Source organism: Pelodiscus sinensis, chromosome 2, assembly GCF_049634645.1.
Source record: "Pelodiscus sinensis isolate JC-2024 chromosome 2, ASM4963464v1, whole genome shotgun sequence".
In the NCBI taxonomy this organism is placed as follows: domain Eukaryota; kingdom Metazoa; phylum Chordata; order Testudines; family Trionychidae; genus Pelodiscus; species Pelodiscus sinensis.
Window position 1 is genome coordinate 26,495,949 of NC_134712.1, and position 27,736 is coordinate 26,523,684.

General features: G+C 42.0%; 1 protein-coding gene and 1 long non-coding RNA gene across 6 annotated transcripts in view; one reads left to right on the forward strand and one right to left on the reverse strand.

The window, feature by feature from the left end:
* The window catches only part of CSMD3 (CUB and Sushi multiple domains 3), a 1,183,531-nt gene that overhangs the window by 430,992 nt on the left and 724,803 nt on the right, over window positions 1-27,736 (forward strand). The window contains exon 7 of one of the 2 annotated variants that reach the window (XM_075920204.1): window positions 7,536-7,847. The exons of the other annotated variant lie outside the window; for it this stretch is intronic. Coding sequence (XP_075776319.1) covers window positions 7,536-7,847 — 312 coding nt within the window. The remainder of the gene's footprint in view (window positions 1-7,535; window positions 7,848-27,736) is intronic. 2 annotated transcript variants of the gene reach the window in all.
* LOC142826962 (uncharacterized) lies at window positions 255-26,190 on the reverse strand. Of its 4 annotated transcripts, XR_012901259.1 has the most exons (6): window positions 26,071-26,190; window positions 24,364-24,495; window positions 13,436-13,632; window positions 8,605-8,702; window positions 1,388-1,605; window positions 255-1,136 (listed from the first exon to the last, which is right to left on the reverse strand). It is a non-coding gene; the product is annotated as an uncharacterized LOC142826962 (long non-coding RNA). The 4 variants fall into 4 exon arrangements; XR_012901260.1 differs by lacking the exon at window positions 13,436-13,632 and having other exon boundaries at window positions 26,071-26,189; XR_012901258.1 differs by lacking the exons at window positions 8,605-8,702; window positions 13,436-13,632 and having other exon boundaries at window positions 26,071-26,188.

Below are 27,736 nucleotides of genomic sequence, written 5' to 3' on the forward strand. Positions count from 1 at the left end.
CCACTCCTGCTCCCCCTCCCACTTCCTCTGCACCCCCTGTCCCTCCTGCCCCACCCTCCACACCCATTCCCCGCCATTGCCCCCGCACCTGCAGTGCTGCGAGATGGGAGAGCCAGCAGGACCCCCAACCCTGAGCTTTCCCTTCCCTTCCTCCCCTTCCACCCCCTTCCAGCTCCCTCCTCCCAGGTTTCCCCCTCCCCTCTTCCACCCTCACTCTTCCCTCCCCCACCCCAGTTATGTACAATAAAGAGAGATTTTTGTTGGCAAAACAGGTGTGTTTATTTGACCTTAGGAAGGGTGGTTAGAGAGGGGAAAGGGGAAAGAGGTGAGGGTGGAAGAAGGCCCCAGTGGGGCATGCAGGGAGAGTTCAGTCCTCCTCCTCCACCTGGAAGCTCCCCCGCATGGCTTCCCGGATCCGGACGGTCCCCTGCTGGGCTTCCTGGATGACTGCGGTGCAGGGTTGCACATACTGGCCAGCCATGCATTCAGCCTCAGCCATCCAGGCTGGCAGGAAAGCCTCCCCCTTCCGTTCGCATAAATTATGCAGCACACAACATGCTGCCACCACGGGAGGGATATTGTGCTCGGCGAGGTCGAGATAGGTGAGGAAGCACCTAAATCGTGCTTTCATTCAGCCAAAGGCCCCCTTGACCACGATGTGGGCCCGGGTGAGCCTGGCATTGAAGGCCTGCCGGGAGGGGTTGAGGTGCCCCATGTAGGGCTTCATCAGTCAGGGCTGTAGGGGGTAGGCCGCATCCCCCACCAGGCAGACAGGCATGTCCACGTCCTCAACCCTGATGTGGCAGTCGGGGAAGAAGGTCCCGGCCTGTAGCCTCTGGCACACGGAGGAGTTCCAGAACACCCTGGCATCGTGTGCCTTGCCAGTCCAGTCCATATTAATGTCCGTGAACTGGCCCCGGTGATCACACATGGCCTGCAAGAGGACAGAGAAGTACCCCTTGCAGTTGATATACTGGGAGGCCTGGTGTTCCGGGGCACGGATGGGGATGTTCGTCCCATTGATGGCCCCCCCTGCAGTTGGGGAAGCTGAGGGCACCGAACCCCTGGATGACCGTGTCTGGGTTGCTGAGGTGGACCACCTTGTGGAGCAGCACCCAGTTAATGGCCTTGACCACCTACAGAGAGACACAGCAAACCACAAATCACTCGGGTGCCCAGGTGGCTGGGAGTGTTCATTCCCTGGCATTGCCCCGTGCCCCACTCCCGGAAGCAACCCCCACGGGCGGCGTGTAGTACGGCCAGGACAGACTGAACCCTCCGGTGCGGGGCACTTTTGCCTCTTCCCCCACTCCGTTTTCCCTGAGGCGGCCCGTCCCCTCCTTGCAGCTCCTCTCCCCCCCGGCCCAGTGGCCAGTGGATGCCGTACCTGCATGAGCACTGCTCTGACGGTGGATCTCCCCCTGCCAAACTGGTTCCCGACAGATTGGTAGCTGTCTGGTGTGGAGAGCTTCCACAGGGCGATGGCCACATGCTTCTGGAGGGGGATGGCGGGGCTCATGCAAGTGTCCCATCGCCGCAGAGCCCTGCCAGAACCAGTTTCAGGTGCCCTTAAGTGCGACCCAGCGTCCAATCAGTGTGGATGCGCTAGTTCGAATTAGCAAAATGCTAGTTAGAATTAGTTTTTAAGTCTAGATGCACTAATTCAAATTAGCTTAGTTTGAATTAACTAATTCGAATTAAGTTAGTTTGAATTAGTGCTGTAGTGTAGACTCACCCTAACTTAGCTACCCCTCTGAAGCTCCCAATATTCTGTTAGTTTTTCAGTTTTTAGACTGACACCGCACATTAAGCAGATGTTTTCAGGGAACTATTCACAATGATTGCAAAATCTTTTTCTTGAATGGTAACAGCTAATTTAGAGCCCGTCATTTTTGTAAGTATAGGTGGAATTATATTTTTCTATGTGCATTACTTTGCATTTCATCTGCCCTTGTGTTGTCCAATCTTAGTGTGAGGAGCCAATAGCACTTCTGTGGCACATTATTTCTTTTATGCCAGTTGATGTGGGTTTTTTTCTTACTTCCAAAAGTTTGTTCTATTCTCTTAGTGATGCTTGTGGTGGGGTATTAAAGGATGGTGTGTGTGCGTGTGTGTGTGTGTGTGTGTGTGTGTGTGTGTGTGTGTGTGTGTGTGCTTTTTTTCCTTCACAACCTTTGTACTTTGGCTTCTCATCATATAATTTACTCTCTCAGCTATTTTCCTCTAAATTATACCTCTTTTTGAAATGATTTTTCTTCAAAAATGCTCTATTGATTCACTTAAAGTATGTACAGCTAATGAGATTTCCTTCCTTCTCTTATTATAACTTAGATTCTGAATACATCAGACCAAATAAGTTATCATTAATCATCCTCAATTTTTATTATTTTGATTTTAATTTCCTAATTTAATTCCTTGAAGTTTCTTTTTCCTCTCTCTTTAAAAATCTCATTTTTGAAGTTGAGTTCTATAGCTCTGTCTCTTGGTAGGAAGACCCTCGGAAAGGGTTTCACATTTGCTTTATTTTATGGTCACTGCCACTAATGGCTTGCCAATAATGAATTCTGATCCAACACTTTTGTGTTACTCAAAAGCAACTACAAATGGCCCCTTTTCTGCATCAGATAAAATGGTTTTGTTTCAACAAAATGTTGCCTAGTTGTCATTGTTATGCTATTGTTGCTCACTAGTGTTTTCTGAAGCCTCCCTTTTTCCTCAATTTTATGACTTCACTCATGGAACTCTACATTCCAGTATTTGCATTTGTAAATAGTTTTTTTCTCTAACATTAATTAATAATCTACTTCCAGTGTTATGTCCAGCTATCAGTGATTTTCCCCACTTTAGTGGGTCACTACTGATTGTGAAATAGAGAAAGTATGGTTACAAAGCAGGGAGCACACTCAACACCTGCATAGACCATAATGTTCATGTGCCTTCCATATATCAGCAGGACCAAAGTTTTAGGAATTTGGGGTTGTTTCATTGCTGTCTTGTATTGTTCTGCAGCTTGTCTGTCATTTTAGAATTTCCCACATAAAATTTCAGAAATGAATAAAAAAGTATTAAATCCACTTGGACTTAATACATGCATTGCACTTGTAAGATATTGCCAGAAATATATATATATATATATATATATATATATATATATATATATATATATATATATATAAAATTTAAAAAAAAAGCTTTTGCTGGCTTTGCCCTGTTCTTCTGACACAGGGACCCCCTTCAGAAAGTGGATCCCCTTCAGACAGTGCCACCATTTTCCCCTCATCCTGCCCAATAATGCTGGAGCTGCTGCTTTTTGTATCCTTCAGGCTCACTTTTTCCATTTTTCCCAACCCTACATAGTGACTACTGTTTGGGACTCCCTTTCTCTCCCTCTGCAAGGAAAGGACTGACTGCTATTCAGGCTGCTAAGCCCTCTCTGTTCTTGACTGTAAGAGGATAAATGAGATTGAGTTGGTTGCTATATGAAAAATTGTTGGTGAATGCTTGGCTGTAGAGGTCATTGAAATGTTTCTATTTATCTTCATTTCAGCAAAAATTACATGTTCATATAGTGGCTTAATATTTTCTTTCAGAAAATTCTCTTTTGAAAATTGAAAATGTTTATAAAAAGTTTAAAATACCTTAAAAATATGTCTCCCCTCCCCCCAGATTAATGTAAAAAAATCATGTACCAGTTTCCAAATAGAAGTTGAACCTCTCTAGTCCAGCACCTTTGGGACCAGTTAAGTCCCAAAACAGAGAATTTACCAGAACATGGGAGGTCAGTATTGTCTAGCAGCATTACCAACACTTCCACTTCTTACTGGGCTCTTAGAAAACATTTGGGGGTAAATTAGAGCTAAATAACAGCACAGAACACTGAGAGTAAAGACTGATGGCTGTAGACAAACTTTATGGAATTATAGGAAACTTGGCCCACCCATATAAGTGGACATCCAGCTAACTAAAATCATGCTTGACCATGGATGTTGCTAGATCAGAGAATGCCAGACTAGAGAGGTAGCTGTAGCTACCTGTAGCTTTTTTGGCTGTGACTGGATAGTAGGGTGACCAATTTGTTGACAGTGCCTGGGAAATGGGTTGGAAAGAATAGAAGTGGGAAGGACTGAAACATATGCCAGAAAGCTATGAGGAAAGAATTAAGACTATGTTTAGACAGATAGAGTGCTGTATTTATTTTATGAAAAAATCTGAACCAATGTTCAATTCTAATCCTTCGTCTATGTTATGCCCATACATCTCCACAGTTAGCCTTGATTTGTATAGCCATCTTCTAGGAGTTTTATCACATCAAGCATTGTATTTTTACAGATTACAAGTAAATACTGTGTTGAGGGCCATTCATATAGTATAAATTTTCAGTTGTATCTTAAATTGTTCATCTGCGGAAGCATAAACAGAACTCTGACTCCATCTTGACACCACCTTCTACATCAACTCAGTTCATACTCGGTTTAGTTTTTTGTTAATCTTCCACATGGTACATTTTTGTGATTTAAATTGATGTAGCAGAACATCAGATCAAAAGGTTTTGCTTGAAGGTAATTTTTTTGAGCTAGTTACTTACCGTTTTCAGTGCACAAACCATTGGAGCTGTAAATAAGTGGTATTTTGCACACTGAAGGTTTTCAGATGGGGTGTTTAATAAGTTGTATCATTTCCTGAAACACCACATGTCTGGTATTATAAAAACTAGCACATACCTCAAAGTCTTACAGTAATTTGGTTTTAAATTAGATATTGTAGTAGCAGAAACTGACTCTTTTTCCCAGGTGCAAGCATGGGTGTAATTCAGTGGTTCTCAAACTTTTGTACTGGTGCTTCCTTTCACAGAGCTGGCCTCTGATTGTGACTACCTCCTTATAAATTAAACTCTCCTTTTCAACACATATAACACTATTATAAATTCTGGATGTGAGGCTGGATTTGATGATGGAGGCCCCCATGTGATAACCTCACAATCCCCTGAGGGGTCATGATCCCCAGTTTAAGAACCACTGGTATAAATAATGTGTTTCTAGGCTGGATGCTTCAGGTATCAGTTTTATAATTAATCATGTAGGGGACTCGTTACTCTAAAAAGCAACACTACTGTGTTCAAAACCATCCCTCAGGGGAAAAGGAGTTTGTCTCTTTTAACCTCAGAATCAGTTTAAGTTCTATCACCACATGAAACACAACTAGTGCAATTTTTCAAAATTGTTCATAACTGTGGCTCCAGCCAACCACTTTTTACTGGAATAAATTGTAAATGTTATTTCTAGTTACTTATTTTTATTTATATTGGTGTCATCCTGCTTCAGTTAGGGTCCCCCCTCCCTTGTTAAAAAGTAATGCTGGGTCCAACATATAAATCTCTGTTTTTCTCTACTGCTGGCAAGGTCTTACAATACTTTAAGGGGAAGTGCTTCTGCACTGTTCAGAAGGGCTGTATTTTGGAACAGATACCAACTTACGGTCCCATTTGTGCATAGAAAGAATAATACGTGGCATGTACTTTAGAACTAACAGAGCCTGTTAGTGTGACTTTTTCAGAAAGAGCAGCGGAATACCCAGGCTTCTCCGCAATATTCCTCATGCAAATAAAACTGATTTTAATGTCAGACATTGTGTGAGTTGCTGAATGCACAAATATTGCTCCATTTGCCTCCACAGTTACTACACTAAATTTCTTTATAAAGAGATCTGATTTATCTTGAGTACAGAAAGTGCTACGTGCAGCCAAATTCCATTCTGTTTCTCTTATTCTGTTTTCTAGTGTGTAATTTTTTGCCCCCCAAAACTGAACTAAAAGGCTGCATGATTTGCCCCTTGAAATATGAGAAGGCTTAGAATACACACAGAGGGAAGGTTCTCAAACAAAGTCTAGTTGATGAGCTGAACCAATTATTGTTCTAAACCACTGGTCAAGTTCTATTTAAAAATATGCTTTACATAAATAAATCACTCTATACCATTTGTAATTATTATTTCCATTATGTATTTGCATTGCAGTTTCACCTAGCAGCTCTGTTAAATAGGCCTCTCTTGTGCTTGGTGCTGTTAAACATAATTAGTGATGATTCATGCCTCAAAGTGCCTGCCATCAAACATGTGCCAGGATATAGCAAGTGAGAATGAGAAACAAGGATGGAATTGTAGTGGAGAAAGTGCAAGAGTAACACAAAATAAGTCCATGTGACTTCAATTGTTTAGCTATTGCACAACTTGACGTTGCTACATAGTTTAAATATTGTTTAAATTAATCTCTTTCCTCCACCAATATTCAAGCAAATAATTAGGGTGCGTCTAGACTGGCAAGATTTTGCGCAAAATCATCCGCTTTTGGGCAAAAATTTGCCAGCTGTCTATACTGGCCGTTTGAATTTGCACAAGAGCACTGACTTTGTAATGTACAAAATCAGTGCTTCTTGAGCAAATACTTTGATGCTTCCGCTCAGGGATAAGCCCTCTTGTGCAAGAATACTTGCGCAAGAGGGCCAGTGTAGACAGGCACCTTAATTTTTTGCGCAAGAAAGCCCAATGGCTAAAATGGCCATCAGAGCTTTCTTGCGCAAAAGCGCGTCTAGATTGGCACGGATGCTTTTGCGCAAAAGCACTTTTTGCGCAAAAGGCTCCTTGCCAATCTAGACACTCTTTTGCGGAAATACTTTTAACGGAAAAACTTTTCCGTTAAAAGTATTGCCGCAAAATCATGCCAGTCTAGATGTAGCCTTAATGTTTGGGTTATTTTTTAAGTATTATAGCAGCGTGATCTGGAGGGTGGGATCTGAAGCTGAGGTGATGTGAAGGAATATGTGCACTATGTTCATTAAAGGCTCTTTATGGTAACAAGTGTGTATGCCTAAGCAAAATAATTCTTTTTATTAAAATATTTGCCTTCTACTGCCCTTTTGTCCTTTTTCCTTGTCAGGAGGAAAATGTCTTTCAAGTCCTTACTCAAGCTATAGTGGAAAGATAGAAATTTATAGGTTTTTTAATCTACATTTGAAAAAGGGTTAACAAACTATCCCAGCTGGGTAGAAGTAGGATAAGAAAGCTAGCACCAACTCCATAGACTTGTACTGCTCTGTTAGCCAGTGTAAGCCACTGTTGTCAGGGTGATTAGCATTGTTCATTTGCCCCTTCCGCCCCCTCCAACCACATAGATGTAGTTAAATACTTTGTTCTAGCCAGGCTGTCTTCAGGTGTGTGTTGGCAGAGACTGACAACAAGTGACCTGTTTCTGCCAACCTGCTTGGTAACCCAAAAAGAACTGTATTTTAGTTTTTGCAAAGTATTTTAAATTCAAATGCAATGTGCATAAAGTTCAGTACAAGCATAGTGTGTTTACTAACTCACAAATATGTTCTGATTGCTTGCAGTTTAAAAAAATAAAGTGCTTTTGACTCTCGCTCTCTTTCCATGTCAGTTGTCTTTACTGTGGTAAATCGAGGGAAATTTTAATCTAAAATTTGTTCAGAAAAACTCAATTCAAAAGAAAAAGTTAGCATCCAGTGCTACTATGTGTCCCACAGGTTCTTCCAGTTTGACCCAAACTGCCTCCACTGGTGAGTTAGAGGAGCATATTGCGGCTACTACTGGTGCTATTACTGTTGCTAGCACATCTGCTGATGTTACTGTATCCAGTGTTACTGCTGTCACCAACCATAGACTTTCCGAAGAACAGCGAGTGCAAGCTATGAATCTCAGAAAATCAATTCTGGAACCCACCACTTCCAAGGAAATGCTCTCCCTTCATCCAGCAAACACACAAAGTGCAAGAAGAAGACCAAGAAATGCTGAGCAGATAGAAAGAACTAAAGAACTTGCAGTTGTTGCTCATCGAGGTATTGGATGTTATTTTACTTGTGCCCGTTTAGTTACAAACACAGATATTTCACACAAGCAAATGGTGAAAGGTCAGTTACAGAATCAGACGGTGAAACTGAGTCAAAAGGTGAAAAGTAAAGGCTTGGTGTAATTATAGAAAGACAAGAAGAAATGCTGGGCCTGATTACAGTTACTCTTATTTCTGTTTTATGTTATTGGATCTTCTGATTTACATTAGTATAAGTGAGATAAGACAAAGTTCATAAAAATTAAACTTAACATCAATTCTATATATTTATTCAGGCATGACCAGCCACATCATTTAAAAAAGTATATTATAAGCAGCTATACTCTCTATCCAAACTTAGCCAAAAAAACCCTGTAGTTTGGCTTTTTAAAAGCATTAGTATGTTGCCTCTCTGCCAAACAAAAGTTAATGAATGAATTAGAGTGGGCAAATGGGGAATTCAATGTCAAATGGCATCTCCTGTGTCCAAATGACTTAGTACATATAGAGAATCAGTAATAGTGAGTGTCACCTATTTTTTTATTTCATGCCAGCAACTCTGGAAGTTCATAATAGGAACAGATAAATGTTACACTACTTGCACCCTATTTGCACCTATTGAAATTTTTATATAAACTAATCCATAGAATCATGAGCATCAAATCTGCTGAAGAGCAACACATTTTATATCACAAACAATTTGTATATAAGTGATTCAATAGCTTCTATTTTCAAGTGAGAAATCTGTTTCTCTTGGGGTCAGATACCTGGTATATTTTGGTGTAAGTCCATTTGCTTCCATGTAGCTCTAACCTTTTATACCAGCTGAAGATCTATTCTATAGTATCTGAAAGCAATCTTCACTCTGAATCAGAGAATTTGAAAAACTAGAGTGTGACATGAAATACGTTTGACATGAAATGATAAAGTACATTTAATCATTAAACACAGCCATATTACAGTCTTGTTTTACACCAGTGCAAATCTGTGGTATCTTCATGGATATTCACTAGTGTAAATATGAGAATTTCCTTGAAAGTATCATTGGTCAGAAAAGAAATCAGTGAAAGGGACAGGCTTATAAGAAAAGGATGTTCCAGTCTATTATAATAATATATAGAAACACTATTGTAGCACTCATTGAGCATAGTAATTCTGAAATGGTGGTGTTGTCATGCATATGCAATGCATTCTATCTACAGAATATGATCTCAGAATATGAACAAGATACACTGTCCTTTCTGCTGCTTTCCTCCTGCTTTTCCTTCTCTGAACTGTACCTTCATTCAGTATATCTTAAGGAGCATCTAAAACTTCATGTTGTATTATCATATTAAAATACCAAATTGTCTGCTAGGAATGAATAGACTATTGAAAAAAGATGAGAAGGGAACTGAAATTCTGAGATATTATTTGTTAGTATTTTAATATAAATATTTAATAAACAGATGCAGATAGTCTCTGCTTTAGACAGCTTCTTTCAAAACCAAGTCCAAATCTAGTTTTATGGGCACAGAATTTCAGACAGGCAATTTCCCATTGTGTGTTCTTTAGAGGATGCCATTTTCTATGCCAGATGTTATAGTTTAAGAATTGATGAAGTTATCTTTGTGGGTCCTTTGCCTGTGTGTGGAACACACTGATTTTTAGGGCCTCTGAATACTTCAGAATCCTGTCCAAGTAATTCACTATTCAAGATCAGGGCCATAGCTTGTAAGCTTTGTAGAGTTTGCTTAAACAGTTGATTGAAATATAATTTACTTGAGGATTTACCTGGCATTGCTTGGGTTCCATTGGATTCAGAGCAGAGGGTGGGGTAGGGTGTGTGTGTGTGCAAGAGTCAGGGCAGGGAGTGAGGGGTGCAGTAATCAAGGCAGGAAGTTGAGTGTGAGGGGAGCTCAGGGCAGGGGCTATGGAGCGCAGGAGTCATTTTAAAAAGGCAGAGGTAGGGAGGTGTGTAGAGACTGAGGGCAAGGGTGCGGGTTCAGGTGTCAAGGCAGGAGGCTGGGAGATGTGGGGGGAGCTCAGGGCAGTGGGTGCAGAGCTCAGGGCAGAAGGCTAGGAAGAGTGAGTCATTCTGTCTGGGCCATACTGGCTGATTCAAGGCAAGGAGGGGCCACAGTGCCATGCTATCTGTGGCTCCACAGAGCCATCTGGGGCAGGGAAGGGGAGCTACAGTGCCTGAACAGTGATGACTCTTTGGGGCAGCCTAGGGCCTCAGTGCCCAGCTGGTGGTGATTCCCAGGGGCCACACTGGCTGGCTAGCAGCAGTTCCCTGGAGCCATCTGCAGTAGTGGGGGCTCCGGTGCCTAACCAATGGCAGGTCCCCAAGGCCACCCAGGGCTGTGCTGGCCAGCCAATGGCATATTCCCAGGGCTGCCTGTGATGGTGGGGGCCATGGTGTCCAGCCAGGGAGCTGCTCTCCAGGGCTGATAGGGCTGTGTGCTGCCTTCGCAGGCTCCTCCCAATTTCTGGCGCTGAGCCAGGGGAGAGTGGTTTGGGTTCCAGTTGTGCAGAATGTGGGGCAGCACAGGAGTGGGGAGTGCAAAACATTCCCAGACCCAGCATGGAACCTTACCTGTGAACGGTAACTGGCCACATCCAAAACCCCTTCCCCAGCTGGCCACTGTCTTACAGGTGCACTCCCTCCTCCCCCTCCGTGGTCATTCTACAGTATACGTGTGCCTGATAACAGATCTCTCCCTTAGCATTTTGTGAGAAACAATCACATTCCAGGCACATCCTGATTTACTGGCATAAGCAAACCCTGATCTTGCTTTAAGTGACAATAAGAGGAAGCTGCGTGGCAAATTTGGAGGAGTTCTTCAACACATGAACTCACAGTTGGATGGACAGACACACAGACAGATAGACATACACACAAGCTCTCTCAAATATATAGTAGATGGAGCTTTAAATATTATTTTACATGATCTGAAACAAACTTAAATATCTGAAATTTAAGATGTACACCCTTCATCACCTCCTTAGCAAGTATGAAAAGGTTTATATTTTATTGATTCTAGTGCATTAATGCAACATTTAATATGTCTCAATATCCATTAAATTGCCTTTTGGCATTTTACTTCTCATAGTCTTTTAGATATGATTTTACTATATCATACCAAAATTGTACTGTATATGTGTAAATTGTTAATTGTAGTAGATATACATATATAGTATTCATACATAGTATACACAAATGCTGTTTTTGCTTGATGGTCAAAGGCATATAAGGTACAGTAGGCACATAACCTTTCTCATAATTAAATAATCTGCATTTTTTTCCATATGGTTCATCTCATCTCAAAGCTCCATTTATGTTCTTGTAGAGAAAACAACATGATGTGATATGCACTAAAAGGTTTTATGTCAATTAGTAGCTGATGTGATTAGGAAGGAACTTTTCTCATGAGCCGTCTGGTCCATAATGGTTCCCTACAGTGTTTTCCGTTCTTTCCACTCAAATATCTGCTATTTGCTGCTGACAAAGATGGGATATTTGATTTGGTAGTCTACTGGTCTGGTCCTCCATGACAAATCCTATATTCCTATGAAACTCTTTAAAATTTATAAGTAAACCAAAATATATGGTTTTCCTTCATACCACATTATTCTCTGATAGACACTAAACAAAGTCAATTCCTCATCTGTATATGGTGATTTTTTTTCTATTCTTGGCTCTAATTCCAAAAGTTAAGAATTATAATCCCCAAATTACAAAATCTACCTGTAGGATAATGCACTCACGAAAATAAAACATACTTTCACTCAGCATGTTTTATTTCAGCCTATCATTATATACAACTATAAGTCTATTCTAAATATATTTCCTTAGGACTAGCTTTCTATTAATATTGGAATCATGGTCCTCTGCTATGTAATCAATAATGAGAAACAAAGGGAACAGTTTCCTGCCTGTTGATAACCAGTTAAAATGACCCATTTGTCCCACTTTTTCCATTTTGGATCATTACTAGCTCTTTGGTATTTGCACTTTATACAAATCTCAGTATTTAAAGAATTACGCATGAAACCAACCAATCCTGCACCACTGAATTCTTTGATAATTTTGCCATTAATTTCAATGGAAGCAGGAACTTTTAGGCATGTTGTATTTGCCTCTGGGGTGGCATTGATACTTAATCATAGGTAGAGAGTAAGGACCCTGTCCCTACCCTGAGCTTCTATAGTGTTGCTCATGTCCAGCTTTGCCAGATCAAGGCCTAAAACTGTAAGGGTACATCTAGACTGCAGCACTATTTTGTGATACTGGAGGTATCCCGAAATAGCTATTTCACATCTTTTGTGTCAGCCCGTTATTTCAAAATAGATTTTGAAAAAATGGGCTCAGTATTCCAATGTCCCTGTAACCCTCATTCCATGAGGTATAAGGGATGCACCCTAACAATTTTTGATCCATCGAGTGAGGCTCAGAAAAGTGGATCTATCTCTCTTCCCCCAAAACAAGAATACAAATTCTTGCCATGAATAATCTGTCCTCATTCAGATTGTACATACCTTGAAAGAACAAATGTCTAGTGCTAAGTAGATCTTAAGGATAAGACTGTAAACATGTGAATTGTTCTGTTTTCCTCAGGCATGAAAGAAATCAATGAGACAGTAAAGAACAGCCCATTTCCTCCAATTCTTTGTCTGTTAAAGCAATTAAATCCTGGGAAACTGGCCATAAATAAATTAATCACATATGTAAAAGATACTCTACGCTGCTGGGGGGCGGGTTTCTACAGTCCAACTAACGGATAACCAGAGAGTCCAAAGAGTACTGGTAGCCTTAGCATTAAGTCCTGTTTCTGTAATTCATGTCAACTGATGATGATACATCTCTTTCTTTTTATTCATGTCAACTGATGATGATTCATCTCTCTTTAGTAGTTGTTGTACAATAGAGGTGGCATGCTCCTAGTACAAATAGTTTCTGTTACATTTAGAAAATATTCATTGAGATTATATATTTCTTATTTGAATTTTAATTATCAGGTGCAATATTTGGGATACCTCTTCCTTAATTTGTATACATAGTTTTCTATATTTCTATATGGATGTTGCTCTTAGACACAGAGAACAATGAGGGATTTTTAAAAAATACTTGCTTTTTAGTGGATACTTTCCTGGTCCATTAGCATTTTCTAAAAGTGAAACTTTATTTTGGACAGAGTTAAGGAAAAAGATTGAAGCTTCATTACATGGTCACTAATGAAAAAATAAATAAAGTATATGGCTCTTATTTTATGTGAATTGTCCACTATCATAGAATCATAGAATACTAGGTCTGGAAGGGACCTTGAGAGGTCATTGAGTGCAGTCCCCTACCCTTATGGCAGGACACAGTACTGTCTAGACCATCCCCGATAGACATTTATCTAACCTACTCTTAAATATCTCCAGAGATGGAGATTCCACAACCACCCTAGGTAATTTATTCTAGTGTTTAACCACCCTGACAGTTAGGAACTTTTTCCTAATGTCAAGCTGAACCTCCCTTGCTGCAGCTTAAGCTCATTGATTCTTGTTCTATCTTCAGAGGCCAGGAAGAACAAGTTTTTTCCCTCCCCCTTGTGACACCCTTTTAGTTACCTGAAAACCACTATCATGTCCCCTCTCATTCTTCTCTTTTCTAAACTAAACAAGCCCAATTCTTTCAGTCTTCCTTCATCGGTCATGTTCTCTAGACCTTTAATCATTCTTGTTGCTCTTCTCTGGACCTTCTCCAATTTCTTCACATCTTTCTTGAAATGTGGACCCAGCATTGGACAGAATACTCCAACTGAGGCCTAATCAGTGCAGAGTAGAGCGTAAGAATGACTTCTCGTGTCTTGCTCACAACACACCTGTTAAAACATCCTAGAATCATGTTGGCTTTTTTTGCAACAGCATCACATTGCTGACTCATATTTAGCTTGTGGTTCACTATAGCCCCTAGATCTCTTTCTGCCATACTCCCTCCTAGACAGTTGCTTCCCATTCTGTATGTGTCAAAGTGATTGTTCCTTCCTAAGTGGAACATTTTGCATTTGTCCTTATTAAACATCATCCTGTTTTCCTCAGACCATTTCTCCAATTTGTCTATATCATTTTGAATTATGATCCTATCCTCCAAAGCAGTTGCAATTACTCCAAGTTTAGTATAATCTGCAAACTTAATAAGCATACTCTGTATGCCGGTATCTAAGTCTTTGATGAAGATATTGACCAGAACCGGTCCCAAAAACAACCTAATTTTTTTCATGGTCACATATTGATATTTCTGTTCTTGTGTCTTTTGAGGGATGGCAAAGAGTTAACTGTTTTTTTTTTTTTTTTTTTTTGTTTTGCTTTTGTTTTTGTTTTTCGTGATATTCCAGAAATAAGAGCTTTTTAGAGCTTTGGTAGGCCAGGATGATGGGAGCTTACCATGCATGGTATTTTCTCCAGTGATGAACATTATGAAGCCTTGTGCTCATTTACACTAATGACACTTTATGTCATCAGGATATAGTGCAAATAAATTATATTTAGAACCATTTTAAGGACACTTTTTACTTCAAGATATGTGTCAAGAGTCCTTAAGATGAAATGCTAGTTCCTACTCAAGTCAGCAGGAGTTTTGCCACTGTGTGAACAATTCATAAAAGTTGCCTTTTCTTTGTTCACAGATTAAACTATGAAAAAGAATAATGAATAATCCCTGTGAGTTTTAAAACATACATACAGCAAAAATTATGTAGTGAACTTTATGTTTTAGAAAGTTAAAATTTGAACTCTATATTTACAGCAACATCATCTGCAACCCAACTTTGGACAGTCTTGCTCTGCCCAGGGATAGCAGAACTACCCCAGGAAGAGACATATGCCCCAGAGGTGAAAGCATTGGATTTAGTCAGAAGACACAAAGCTCTCCAAAGCATCATTTGATTCCTTTGTCCAAAGAAGTGATCCAGTCATCATTGTTTTGACCCTGCCTCTGTTTCAGGACAGGCTAGCCCATTTTTCAATGTGTCTTAATAACAGCTGACAGCTAAGTACTAAGCACCATCATTTTGGGTGATATTGTCCAGTTCATCTCCACTCCTTTTCCCTTCCCACCTTCCCATCCTCATTTCTCTTCAGGGACCCCTATCATGACTACTGCTCCTTAAGCATTTCCAATGCTCCCCATGAGTGGTGGAGGAAGTTCCTCTAACGTACTGAGGTAATTTCCATTTTTCAAATCCAAAGGAGAAGTAAGATCCATTTTTGACCTTTGCAACATCAACAAATATATCAGGTAGCTGAGGTTCTGAATGATCGTCTATTGATTATCTTACTTGCATTATGTTGCTGTGGATCTAAGGACACCTACTGTTATGTGGCAATTATATCAAGCCACTGAAAATATCTCTGGCGGAGCTCCATGTTCAGTATATGGTTCTTCCCTTCCATTTATTCTGCCCTGGTGGGTTTGTAGCAAGTATTTAGTGGTGGTGATGGAATATCTCAGGAAGAAGGAAATGTATGTCTTTCTGTATCTTCATGACTGGCTACTGAGGGGCAAGTCAGGAGAAGTCATGGTCACACTTTGCATCCTACACTCAGATACCTGCACCTCACTGCAAGGCTGCTCCATGGTTGAATGAGAAGGAAAATCAATATTTGTGGCTGTTCAACTGATCCTACTCAATAATCAAAAACCTTCTATCAGAACAACCTATTTGGCAAAATGGAAGCATTTTTCACTGTGGTGATTTGCTCAAAATGTCCAGCCAGTACTGGCAAATATCCAAGACATCGTGAAGTATTTGCTGCATCTTTAGTGATCACTTAGTTCATTTTGGGTGAATCTAGCAGTGATCTCACCCTTTTGTCTACCTTTCATGGAAGATCAGTGTTTTCCAGTGCCATGGTGGCTAGATTCATAGAATCATAGAACTATAGAGCTGGAAGAGACCTCAGAAGGTCATCAAGTCCAGCCCCCTGGACCAATCCCAACTAAATCAGCTCAGCCAGGGCTTTGTCAAGCCGAGACTTAAACACCTCTAGGGATGTTCCGCTCTACTTTGCGCTGGTTAGGCCTCAGTTGGAGTATTGTGTCCAGTTCTGGGCACTGCATTTCAAGAAAGATGTGAAGAAATTGGAGAGGGTCCAGAGAATGATTAAAGGTCTAGAGAACATGACCTAAGAAGGAAGGCTGAAAGAATTGGGTTTGTTTAGTTTACAAAAGAGAAGACTGAGGGGGAACTTAATAGCCATTTTCAGGTATCTAAAAGGTTGTCATAAGAATGAGGGAGAAAACTTGTTAATCTTGGCCTCTGAGGATAGAACAAGAAGCAATGGGCTTAAACTGAGGCAAGGGAGGTTTAGGTTGGACATTAGGAAAAAGTTCCTAACTGTCAGGGTAGTTAAACACTGGAATAAATTGCCCAGGGAGGTTGTGGAATCCCCATCTCTGGAGATATTTAAGAGTAGGTTAGATAAATATCTATCAGGGATGGTCTAGACAGTATTTGGTCCTGCCATAGGGGTAGGAGACTTGGCTTGATGACCTCTCAAGGTCCCTTCCAGTCCTAGTACTCTATGATTCTATGGAGACTCCACTACTTCCCCAGGTAACCCATTCCAGTGCTTCACCGCTCTCCTAATGAAATAGTTTTTCCTAATATCCAACCTGGACCTCTCCCACCACAACTTGAGACCATTGCTCCTTGTTCTGCCATCTGTCACTACTGAGAACAGCCTCTCTCCATCCTCTTTGGAACCTCCCTTCAGGAAGTTGAAGGCTGCTATCAAATCCCACCTCACTCTTCACTTCTGCAGACTAAACAGACCTAACTCCCTCAGCCTCTCCTCATAAGTCATATGCTCCAGCCCCTAATCATTTTTGTTGCCCTCCGCTGCACCTTCTCCAATGCGTCCACATCCTTTTTGTAGTTGGGGGCCCAGAACTGGACACAATACTCCAGGTGTGGCCTCACCAGTGCCCAAAAAAGGGGAATAATCACTTCTCTGAGTCTGCTGGCAATGCTCCTCTTAACGCAATCTAATACGCCATTAGCCTTCTTGGCTACAAGGGCACACTGTTGACTCATATCGAGCTTCTCATCCACTGTAACCCCCAGGTCCTTTTCTGCAGAACTACTACTTAGCTGGTTGGTCCCCAGCCTGTAACAATGCTTGAAAGGAATTCTTTGTCTCCATCTGCCAGTACAGGAAACAGTGTGGAACTTTTATCTCTGTCCTGGAGGCCTAAAGCGATACCCTGTTTGAGCCTCTTGCATCTTGTTCCTGTATTCTCTCATGTCAGAAAACTACATTCCTTCTGCTGAAAACATCTGCAAGAAGATTGTGTGAGTTGCAGGCTTTGATAACAGAGCCTCCTTACATGCCATTCTCCAAAGTTAATGTCCCATTGGGTCCATAGTCAAAATGTGTGTCTAAAGCGGTCTCTTAATTTCCCTTAAATCATGTGGTATACTTGTCTATATTTTTTCCTGAGCCACATTCATTCCTGGACGAGTAGCATCTTCATGTATGGTCTGACATGCAATGTCTAACCTTTTATATATCAGGACTCTTGGGGTCTCCCCTTGTCTGTCTGTGTTGTGTGCACACTATATGAAGGGACAAGTAGTCTCTTCACAGACAATTGCTAAGTGGCTAACTTATTGAATTAAGACTGCATATAATACATATCAGCTACAGCTCTTCTGTGGCTGTAAGCCCTGTCTAGGAGAGTGAAAGCTACATCAAAAGCATTCCTAAGTGATATCTCAATGTCAGATATTTGCATAAATGCCACATGGTCATCAATACATATTTTATGAACCATTACACTTTAAGTCCTGGGAGGATACAAATGTCTATCTGCAGATGTGGCTATCAATGAGGCTGTATTAACCCAGACTGGAGATAAGACTGTGTGCAGGTCTGGGGCAGTACAGCTTCACAGCCTAGAGGAGTTGCTGGCATGGAATGCTGGCTCCCGGGAGTGGCAGCACTGCACTCGTCTCCTATGGCCTCGGTTTCTCCTAGGAGTAGAGCCCAGAGGATCAGTGATACCAGTGCCTGTCTGCGGATATCCATTTGTAGACATTTGTGTCTGTGTGGATTTCTAATTATGCTAAGGTAATAATGTGACCTCTAACATCAAATTATCTAAATACCTCACAGACTTTTTAATGGACTTATCTTCTCAGCAATTCTCTGAGGTAGGGTAGTGTTTTAATCCCATTGTAAAGAGAGGGAACTGAGGCATAGAGGAAATCTGTTCAGAATAGAGAATTTAACCTGTCTGCAAAATGCCTAACCTCTGGGCATTGTTACTCCCTCAAGTCAACATGGGTTGCATTTGTCCTTAATTGCAATAACTCCTGTACTTCCTGTACATTCTTTGAGGCAATTTCTTGAGTACTCTCAAATACTAAAGCTATTTAAATATCTAAGTCAATTAGCAATTTTTAACAGGGATCAATATACCAAAATCACATGATCAGACATGATAAATAAAGTCCTTAAACGGGTTCCTGTTACAGTCTTCAGAACTGTAAAAGTAATCCTTTGCTGACCTCATCAGTCAAAGAAATGAAAGGAACTAAGTCATTTGGATAATTACTCAGATGTTCAGTTCACTTAGCAGACAAGTCTGGATCATTCAAGTGGAAGTGCAGTCCCAGTCTCACATACTGGTATGTTCATGAAAAATCCATACTCAAGAAGAACTGTTGACTTTAGGACCTAACAGAAGCAGCCCTCCAGAGGTAGCTGGTGACCAGCCCAGGACACCTTTTAGCAGGGGCAGATGATGATTTTGTGGGGCCCAAGGCAGCACAATTTCGCAGGGCCCCCCCTTTGACACAGCACCCCGCTTGCCCTGCCCTATATCCACCCCTGCCTTTTAGAATCTTCATTGTATATGTCTCTGAGGGTATGTCTATACTACCCTCCTAGTTCGAACTAGGTGGGTAATGTAGGCATACCGCACTTGCAAATGAAGCCCGGGATTTGAATTTCCCGGGCTTCATTTGCATAAACTGGGTGCCGCCATTTTTAAATCCCTGCTTGTTCGAACCCCGTGCCGCGTGTAGCCGCGCGGCACGGGGTTCGAACGAGCAAGGATTTAAAAATGGCGGCGCCCAGTTTATGCAAATGAAGCCCGGGAAATTCAAATCCCGGGCTTCATTTGCAAGTGCGGTATGCCTACATTACCCCGCTAGTTCGAACTAGCAGGGTAGTGTAGACATACCCTGACAGTTCTGCTGGTGCCAGAATAAAGCTATGGCATCTACTGATTACTTTTCAGAATAGCATTAGAGGGGGGCGGTATTTTGTTCTAAACATTCTTTGACAATTGCATAGTGTCAAGTTTTGCAGTGGTTCAAGACTGAATGCCAGCCTCAAAGTGGACTGTTAAGAAACAGAGAACAAACCCCACATTGGTTGGGAGTTCTTCTATACTTATATTTTGTTAACAAATTACCGTGTAAAAATTCCTTTGGAACTGTAATAACCTTAATGCGAAGTCATAATCATCATGGGTACTTAGATCTTTCCTGCACTGAGCTAAGCTTGCTTTTTTGATTGATGATTTTTTACACCAAAAATCAGATGGACATTCTTGGTGGGCAGGATCTAACACCAACTGTAAAAAGCCTGCATTTTACATTCATGAATGCTCCTTGCTTGTCTGATGACCTACACACATTCTCAGAGAATTACAATACAACCACTCAGTATTGCCTTGTAATGTGGGTACAGATGTTGTGAGATTAATACATACAGCATCCTACAAGCACTTCATAAAGTTTAAACATATTTGTATAACTTTAATACCTATTTTAAGAGTACTAGAATGCAAGTGGGAGTTTCGGTTATGTTCAGCTGAGGCCTACTGATCCTGGCATGAGCTAGCACCTTCTTTGTCAGTGTCACATATTCTTGGAATTTCTTTTCTAAGTAATATTAATACTGTTAACTTCTTTAGTTTATGTATTTAATTACTTCAAATAACACATTATTAAAGATAGATTATTATGCAGGTAGAGCAACTTGTGTTGGTTCCTCCTCTCCCCCATAGTTATTGTGGAACATCATGTCTATTGCTGTAGGCAGCCTTAGTAACTGCCATTTTCAAATATGAATTGTGGTTATTTTTAAATTGAATTATTTCCATATGTAACACTATTGACAGTATTATGCACACTGATTCCTTTTTGTGTATTTATTTTGTGGACTCTAATTTCTACACTATATTGTAGTATTCTCTGTTTTATTATATATGCCAGTTTCTACAGCTGCTGTTCATTTTTTACATATGATGGCTTTATTTTACATCTGTAATACATTCTGTTTTCCCGATCACAGGGTTTTGTTGTAACTCAAATATTTTATTGATAATATATAATTATAATTATTTCATGATAATAATTTACCATTAACTATATTATATAAAATACACATACTTGAATATGTGAATGTTTATCATTAACTGTTTCAAAGTCTCAGAGGGGTAGCTGTGTTAGTCTGTGACTTTAAAAACAAAAAGTAGTCCTGTGGCACCTTAGAGACTAACAAAAATATATATAGTATCATTTACTTTTGTGGGCAAAACCCACTTTTTCAGATGAGCTCAAGTGGGGGAATAAAAGGGGACCCAGAATTTAAAACAGAAAAAGAAAGGAGAAAAAAAAAGTACTTGTCAATTGTGGTGCCCGTGCTAATAAGTCTAACTGAGTAGGCTGGAAGTGTCCCATACTTAGCTTTTGATGTCAATGAGGTGCTAAAGAAGTTTGGTTTTATAATGGGTTCTCCAGTTAATATCTTTGTTCAGGTGGAGGGAAACAGTGTCAAATTTGCACAGAAAGGTCAATTCCACACTATCTCTGGGTATGTCTACACTACCCTCCTAATTCGAATTAGGAGGGTAATGTAGGCATACCGCAATTGCAAATGAAGCCCGGGATTTGAATTTCCCGGGCTTCATTTGCATAAGCAGGGCTTCGCCATTTTTAAATCCCCGCTCGTTCGAACTCCGTGCAGCGCGGCTACACGGGGCACGAACTAGGTAGTTTGAACTAGGCTTCCGAGTTCAAACTACCGTTACTCCTCATTCCACGAGGAGTAACGGTAGTTTGAACTAGGAAGCCTAGTTCGAACTACCTAGTTCGTGCCCCGTGTAGCCGCGCTGCACGGGGTTCGAACGAGCGGGGATTTAAAAATGGCAGCGCCCCGCTTATGCAAATGAAGCCCGGGAAATTCAAATCCCGGGCTTCATTTGCAATTGCGGTATGCCTACATTACCCCGCTAGTTCGAACTAGCGGGGTAGTGTAGACATACCCTCTCTGTAATTGTCTTGTGAAATTCCTTTGTGGAATAATGGCTAATTTTACATCCATGATTGAGTGTCCAGGAAGGTTAAAATGTTCCCCTACAGGCTTATGTGTATTACCATTTCTGAGATCTGACTGGTGTCCATTTATCCTATGTTGCAGAGACTGTCCAGTATGGTCTATATACATGACAGGGGGAACTTGATGACATATATCGCATTAGAGGATGTGCTGCTGTATGAGCCCCTGATGTTGTGACTTATGTGATTAGGTCCTGTGATGGTGTTGCTTCTATAGATGTGTGGACATAGTTGGCAATGGGGTATATTGCAGGGTTACATAGGTTCCTATGCGAGTGTTTCTGAGGTGTAATGTGTGGCTGCTGGAGAGAATTTGCTTCAGATTAGGGGATTGTCTGTAGGCAAGGATTGGCCTGTCTCCCAAGTCTGTGAGAATGAGTGTAGTGGTCAATTGTGGAAGACCTTTGTACATGCCAGTTTAGGGGTGGTGAGGCCTGCATTCTTCCCCCCCTCCCTTTCCCTTTTCCCTACATCTGATGAGCCAGAAGAAAGTCTTTGAGAACATATGCCATTTAAGATAAGCATTGTTGCCAGTATAGCAAGAACATGTATAAAATAAGGGTAAAGGGCAAGAACGCATAAACAATTCTGTTTACCCTAACGTACTGATCACGCAAATGGCCAAAGAACAAGTAGATCCAGAACAGAACCAGATTGATAACTAACAGCTAAGCTCTACATCAGCAAGTAATGAGTAACCCCTGGAAATTTCCAAACTGCCAAACAAGGCAGGAAAACTGTATTTAAGGCTGCCTCCGAACTTAGCAAATTGAACCTCACCAATGGGCTTTGGGTACCGGTGCCTCGGAAGCTGAGACAACCTCCCACTTGGTCCGCAGCCTACCCGGGGTTCCAGGCTTGCAGGAAGGGACGTAAGATATGCTGCTTCTTTGTTATGTTGTTCTTCCATTTATGGGGCATAGCTGTTAGCTGTCAGGAAATAAATTACTTGTGTTTGACAGATACCTGTGTGGCATATTTTGTACTTTGAGAACACCATGTCAGACCTTAGACTTACTCTGGCCGGCTAAATTTGGCTCAGCGAGCAGGGTTCTCTTGGTACAAATCACTCAGCATGTGGAAGAAAGAGAAGCAGATGGGCAAGGGAGGTAGTAGGGCAGAGCATCAAATTCCAGGCTGGCCGTGCACATCAGCCTGGGCTTCGGTAGCTTGACTTTGGTATGACGTAACACCTGCTGTTCAGTTTGAGGGGGAGCTAGCTGATGGGGTCAGTCCCGCTACTACCCAAAAGGGGCTGGAGGCATTGGACGTCCACAAGAAGGATAAGGGGGTGCGTCAGGCTGGATGGCTGTTTCTCAGCGTGCTTTGCAGGGTATGTAAGGAGAAGGAGGGGTTACAGTGAGAAGTGGCACAGCTTAAGGAGAAACTGGACAGGGTTAAAACTCTGTCTGGAATATAGCAAGCTTCCTTAGAGCATGCACAGAAGCAGATAGCAGAGATGGGTCAGAATCTGCAAATTATGGCTGTCCGCTATGCCAATCAGAAGTATAAGTACAACCAGGACTGCCAGCCTTCGCAGGCGAAGGTCTGTGTGCTCCGATCCACTGATTGGGACCCCACCACATGGGATGGGGATATTTGGGATTCAGGGGGGACACCCAGGGAAATCTGAGGCCATACATTCCCCTGACCATTTATCGTGCAGGACAGACTCCACATAAAGTAACTGCTTTAGTAGACATTGGGGCAGAAGTGACTGTGATCCATGGGACCCCTAACCCACGTAGGGGGGCAGCCCATTGTAATCCAAGGTTTGGGAGACCCTGACCTTCCTGCAGTAAAAACTACCCTAAGATTGGGAATTGGAGATCTCTCCCCCCCCCCTCAGTCTGTCCTGTTGTAATTGCAAACACCAGGGCTGTGTCTACACTGGCACCTTTTTCCGTAAAAGGGATGCTAATGAGGCACTTCGGAATTGCAAATGCCGCATGGGATTTAAATATCCCCCCGCGGCATTTGCATGAACATGGCTGCCGCTTTTTTCCGGCTCGGGGTTTTGCCGGAGAAAAGCGCCAGTCTAGACGGGATCTTGTGGAAAATAAGCCCTTTTCTGGAAGATCCCTTATTCCTACTTGAAAGGGCTTATTTTCCGCAAGATCCCGTCTAGACTGGCGCTTTTTTCCGGCAAAACCCTGAGCCGGAAAAAAGCGGCAGCCATGTTCATGCAAATGCCGTGGGGGATATTTAAACCCCCCACGGAATTTGCAATTCCGAAGTGTCTCATTAGCATCCCTTTTACAGAAAGCAGTTGCTTTTGCGGGAAAACTTGCCAGCTGTCTACACTGGCCGCTTGAATTTCTTCAAGAACACTGACGATCTCATGTAAGAAATCAGTGCTTCTTGCGGAAATACTATGCTGCTCCTGTTCAGGCAAAAGTTCTTTTGCGCAAAAGCTTTTGCGCAAAAGGGCCAGTGTAGACCGCTCAGATTTGTTTTGCGCAAAAAAGCCCCGATTGTGAAAATAGCGATCGGGGCTTTTTTGAGCAAAAGCGCATCTAGATTGGCTCGGACACTTTTCCGCAAAAAGTGCTTTTGCGGAAAAGCGTCCGTGCCAATCTAGATGCTCTTTTCCGCAAATGCTTTTAACGGATAACTTTTCCGTTAAAAGCATTTGCGGAAAATCATGCCATTCTAGACATAGCCTAGAGATGAATACATTCTGGGCATGAATGTGCTAAAGGGCTTGAAGCTCTCCCTACCAGGAGGGTGCTTTGCATTTGGTGTCCGGGCACTGACCATAGAAAATGCTAAGTGGGAACCGGTGGTTGTTCCTCCACCCCCATGCCCGGTGCATACCAAGGAATACTGTATTCTGGGGGGAACAGCAGCAATTACTGCCACCATTAAGAATCTGGAACAAGCGGGTGTAACCCACCCTGCTGTGTCACCTTTCAATAGTCCTATCTGGCCTGTTAAGAAAACAGATGGCAGCTGGCGTATGACTATTGATTACTGGAATCTGAACCGAGTAACACCCCCACTCACGGACACAGTACCGGATGTAGTCACCCTATTGAAACAAGCTGCCCAGTTTGGGGGAAGTTGAAAAGCAGTAATAAATCTCGCAAATGATTTCTTTTCTATCCCTTTAGCCCCCGAATCAGGAGATCAGTTTGCTTTTACCTGGGATGGCTGGTGTAGTATACGTTCACCCGGTTGCCACAGGGGTATCTGCACTCCCTCACTCTGTGCCACGAGCTGATTGCCCAAGACTTAGATCAGATTCGTCCCTCTCTGCCCTCTGGTATCCAGTGCCTGCAGTACATTGATGACATGTTGATCCAGGGAGACACCAAAGAGGAGGTAGCAGAAGCTTTGGATGCTATCCTGAACCACCTTAAGGAATGTGGGTGGGCAGTTAACACAGATAAGATTCAAGCTCCAGTGAGAATGTCAAATTCCTGTGCATAGTCTGGGCAGGAAAACAACGTGTAATGCCAGAAGCTGTAAAGAATAAGATCTTAAGTGCATCTCAGCCTTCTTCAAAAGAGAAAATGCGGCACTTCACTGGTTTACTGGGTTATTGGAGGGGCTTTATTCCCCACCTGCAGGCCATTCTAAGAACCTTGTACCAGGTCAGCAGGAAAAAGGCCACTTTTAAGTGGGATAATGAACAGGAGGAAGCATTTCAGCAAGCAGAGGCAGCAGTAGCAACTGCCCTCACCTTGGGACCCTGGTAACCAGGTCCTGTAGAATTGCAAGTCTCCGCCCAGGGAAACCAAGCTGCCTGGAGCCTGTGGCAAATGCAGCAAGGGCGCGGGTCCCTTTAGGATTTTGGAACAAGACTCTGACAGGGGCCAGTGCTAATTACACTTCCTTTGAGAAGCAGGTGCTGGCTTGCCATCTGGCATTATTAGATACTGAGCATACCACTCAAGATCGGCAGGTGTTGCTGTGACCAGAGTTCCCTATCACAAGCTGGGTGCGAGATACAGCTGCTCCCTGGTCAGGTCGAGCTATGGCCAGCACTCTGTTAAAGTGGAGGTGATACACCCAGGAGAGAGCTAAGCCTGGACCCTCCGGGATTTCCCACTTGCATGAATTAATAGCACAGCTCCCAAAGGGAGATAAGGCAGAACAGCCCGCCCACAACAGCTGCCTCCGCTGCAAGGAATAGCAGTGTGGGGCTCTCCTTACAGTGCTCTGACTTCCGAGCAAAGACAGTTTGCCTGGTTCACTGACAGGTCTGCCCGATATGTGGGGGGTGCCCAGAAGTGACGAGCTGCTGCCCTACAGCAGACCGGGAACATACAGATGATTAAAGAAGGCACAGGAGAGTCCAGCCAGCTAGCAGAATTAGTGGCTATACACCTGGCATGCAAGCAGGCAACAGAGCTGTGGAACGAAACATGCTTCCTTTAGACAGATTCCTGGGCAGTGGCCAATGGCCTAGCAGTTTGGTCAGGGGACTTAGCTCAGAGTATTTGGTAAATTCATGGAAGCCAGTATTGGGGCAAGCCTGTAGTAATCTGAACTCTCACTTAATAGCAGGCAGTACCCTATATGAGCATTTTAAGGGTCAGGGTGGCCCTAGCTCTCTACCTCCGGCTGAAAGTACATCTAAGGGTGTGGAGGAGGTATTTTGTACTTTGAGAACCCAGTGTCGGACCTTAGACTTACTCTGGCTGGCTACATCTTAGACTTACTCTGGCTGGCTACATTAATGTAGCTGACACTGGGTTCCCAAAGTCTAAGGTCCGACACTGGGTTCCCAAAGTACAAAATATGTCACACAGGTATCTGTCAAACACAAGTAGTTTATTTCCTGACCACTAACAGCTGTGCCCCATAACTGGAAGAACAACATAACAAAGAAGCAGCATATCTTACGTCCCTTCCTGCAAGCCTGGAACCCCGGGTAGGCTGCGGACGAAGTGAGAGGTTGTCTCAGCTTCCGAGGCGCTGGTACCCAAAGCCCATTGGTGAGGTTCAATTTGCTAGGCTCTGAGGCAGCCTTAAATACAGTTTTCCTGCCTTGTTTGGCAGTTTGGAAATTTCCAGAGGTTACTCATTACTTGCTGATGTAGGGCTTAGCTGTTAGTTATCGATCTGGTTCTGTTCTGGATCTAGTTTTTCTTTGGTCCTGTTTATGTGATCAGTACGTTAGGGTAAACAGAATTGTTTATGCGTTCTTGCCGTTTACCCTTATCTTATACATGTTATTGCTATACTGGCAACAATGCTTATCTTAAATGGCATATGTTCCCAAAGACTTGCTTCTGGCTCATCAGATGTAGGGAAAAGGGAAAGGGGGAGAAAGAATGCAGGCCTCACCACCCCTAAAATAGTACGTACCAAATTCTTCTGCAATTGACCACTACGGTGAGGGATTCTTTTCCAGAATAGGTTGTACATTGTCAATGATGTCCTGGAAAGGCTTAAGCTGGGGGCTGTAGATGATGTCTACTTGTGTTCTGTTATTTTCCTTGTTGGGTCTATCTTAAAGAAGCAGATTCCTGGGTACTCATCTGGCTCTGTCACTCTCTTTCCTCACTTCCCCAGGTGGATATTTCAATTTTAAGAAAGACCGATAAAGACTTTGTAGGTGTTTGCCCTGTCTGTGTGATTGAAGCAAATCCGGTTGTATTTAAGGACTTGGCTATAGACACTGGATTATGTGATGTGTTCTGGATGGAAACTAGAGGCATATAGATAATAATAGCAGTCAGTAAGTTTTCAGTATAGAATGGTGTTAATGTGGTCATCATTTAATTGTACCGTAGTGTTAAGAAAATGTATCTCATGTGTGAACTGGTCCAGACTAACATTGATGGTGGGGTGGAAACTGTGGAAATTATCTGTTGAATTCATTTTAAGTTTTTTTCCCATTTAGACAGAGATTTCATGCACCTGTGATGGAGAATAACAGTAGACCGAGTAGAAGTTTTCAAATTATTCATAATTCTTTAAACATGCTGTATAATCTATATAAGTTTCTTCACTATTTGCACTGGACAGTGCTTATATATAAAACGTATAAATGAAATTCTTCACTGTGCATACTCAAACACAGATTTGGAGCTATCATTTTTGCATATTTTCTAATAATATTGATCTTTACCATAAAACTAGTATGTATATTAGCTGTGACTTTCATCTAAGGAAGTAGACTAGGTATGCACATCAACAGCCTTTTCTTCTCCCTCTTTCTTCTTTTTTTTCCCTTTGGAAGAGTGGGAATGTTTGTAGTATACTCTTTTGTTGACAACTACAGTAGAATGATATTTGTTACATCTTCAAATTCTCTCCGTGTAAATCACATTTTTCAACAGACAATAGAGAACAAAGTGTTTTGTTTTCCTTTGCAGTAACTCATTAGTGTACATTTTACTCAAATAAAAGCCACAAAAGACATTTAAAATTGCATATTAAATCACATATAGCATATGCCATGTCATTCGGACTTGTTCTATGAAAGTTTTCAGAGTTAGCTTTAATCTTGAGATATGAGAGTTTATATGCTTAAAAACTGCTCCATTTAAATATCTGCATCATA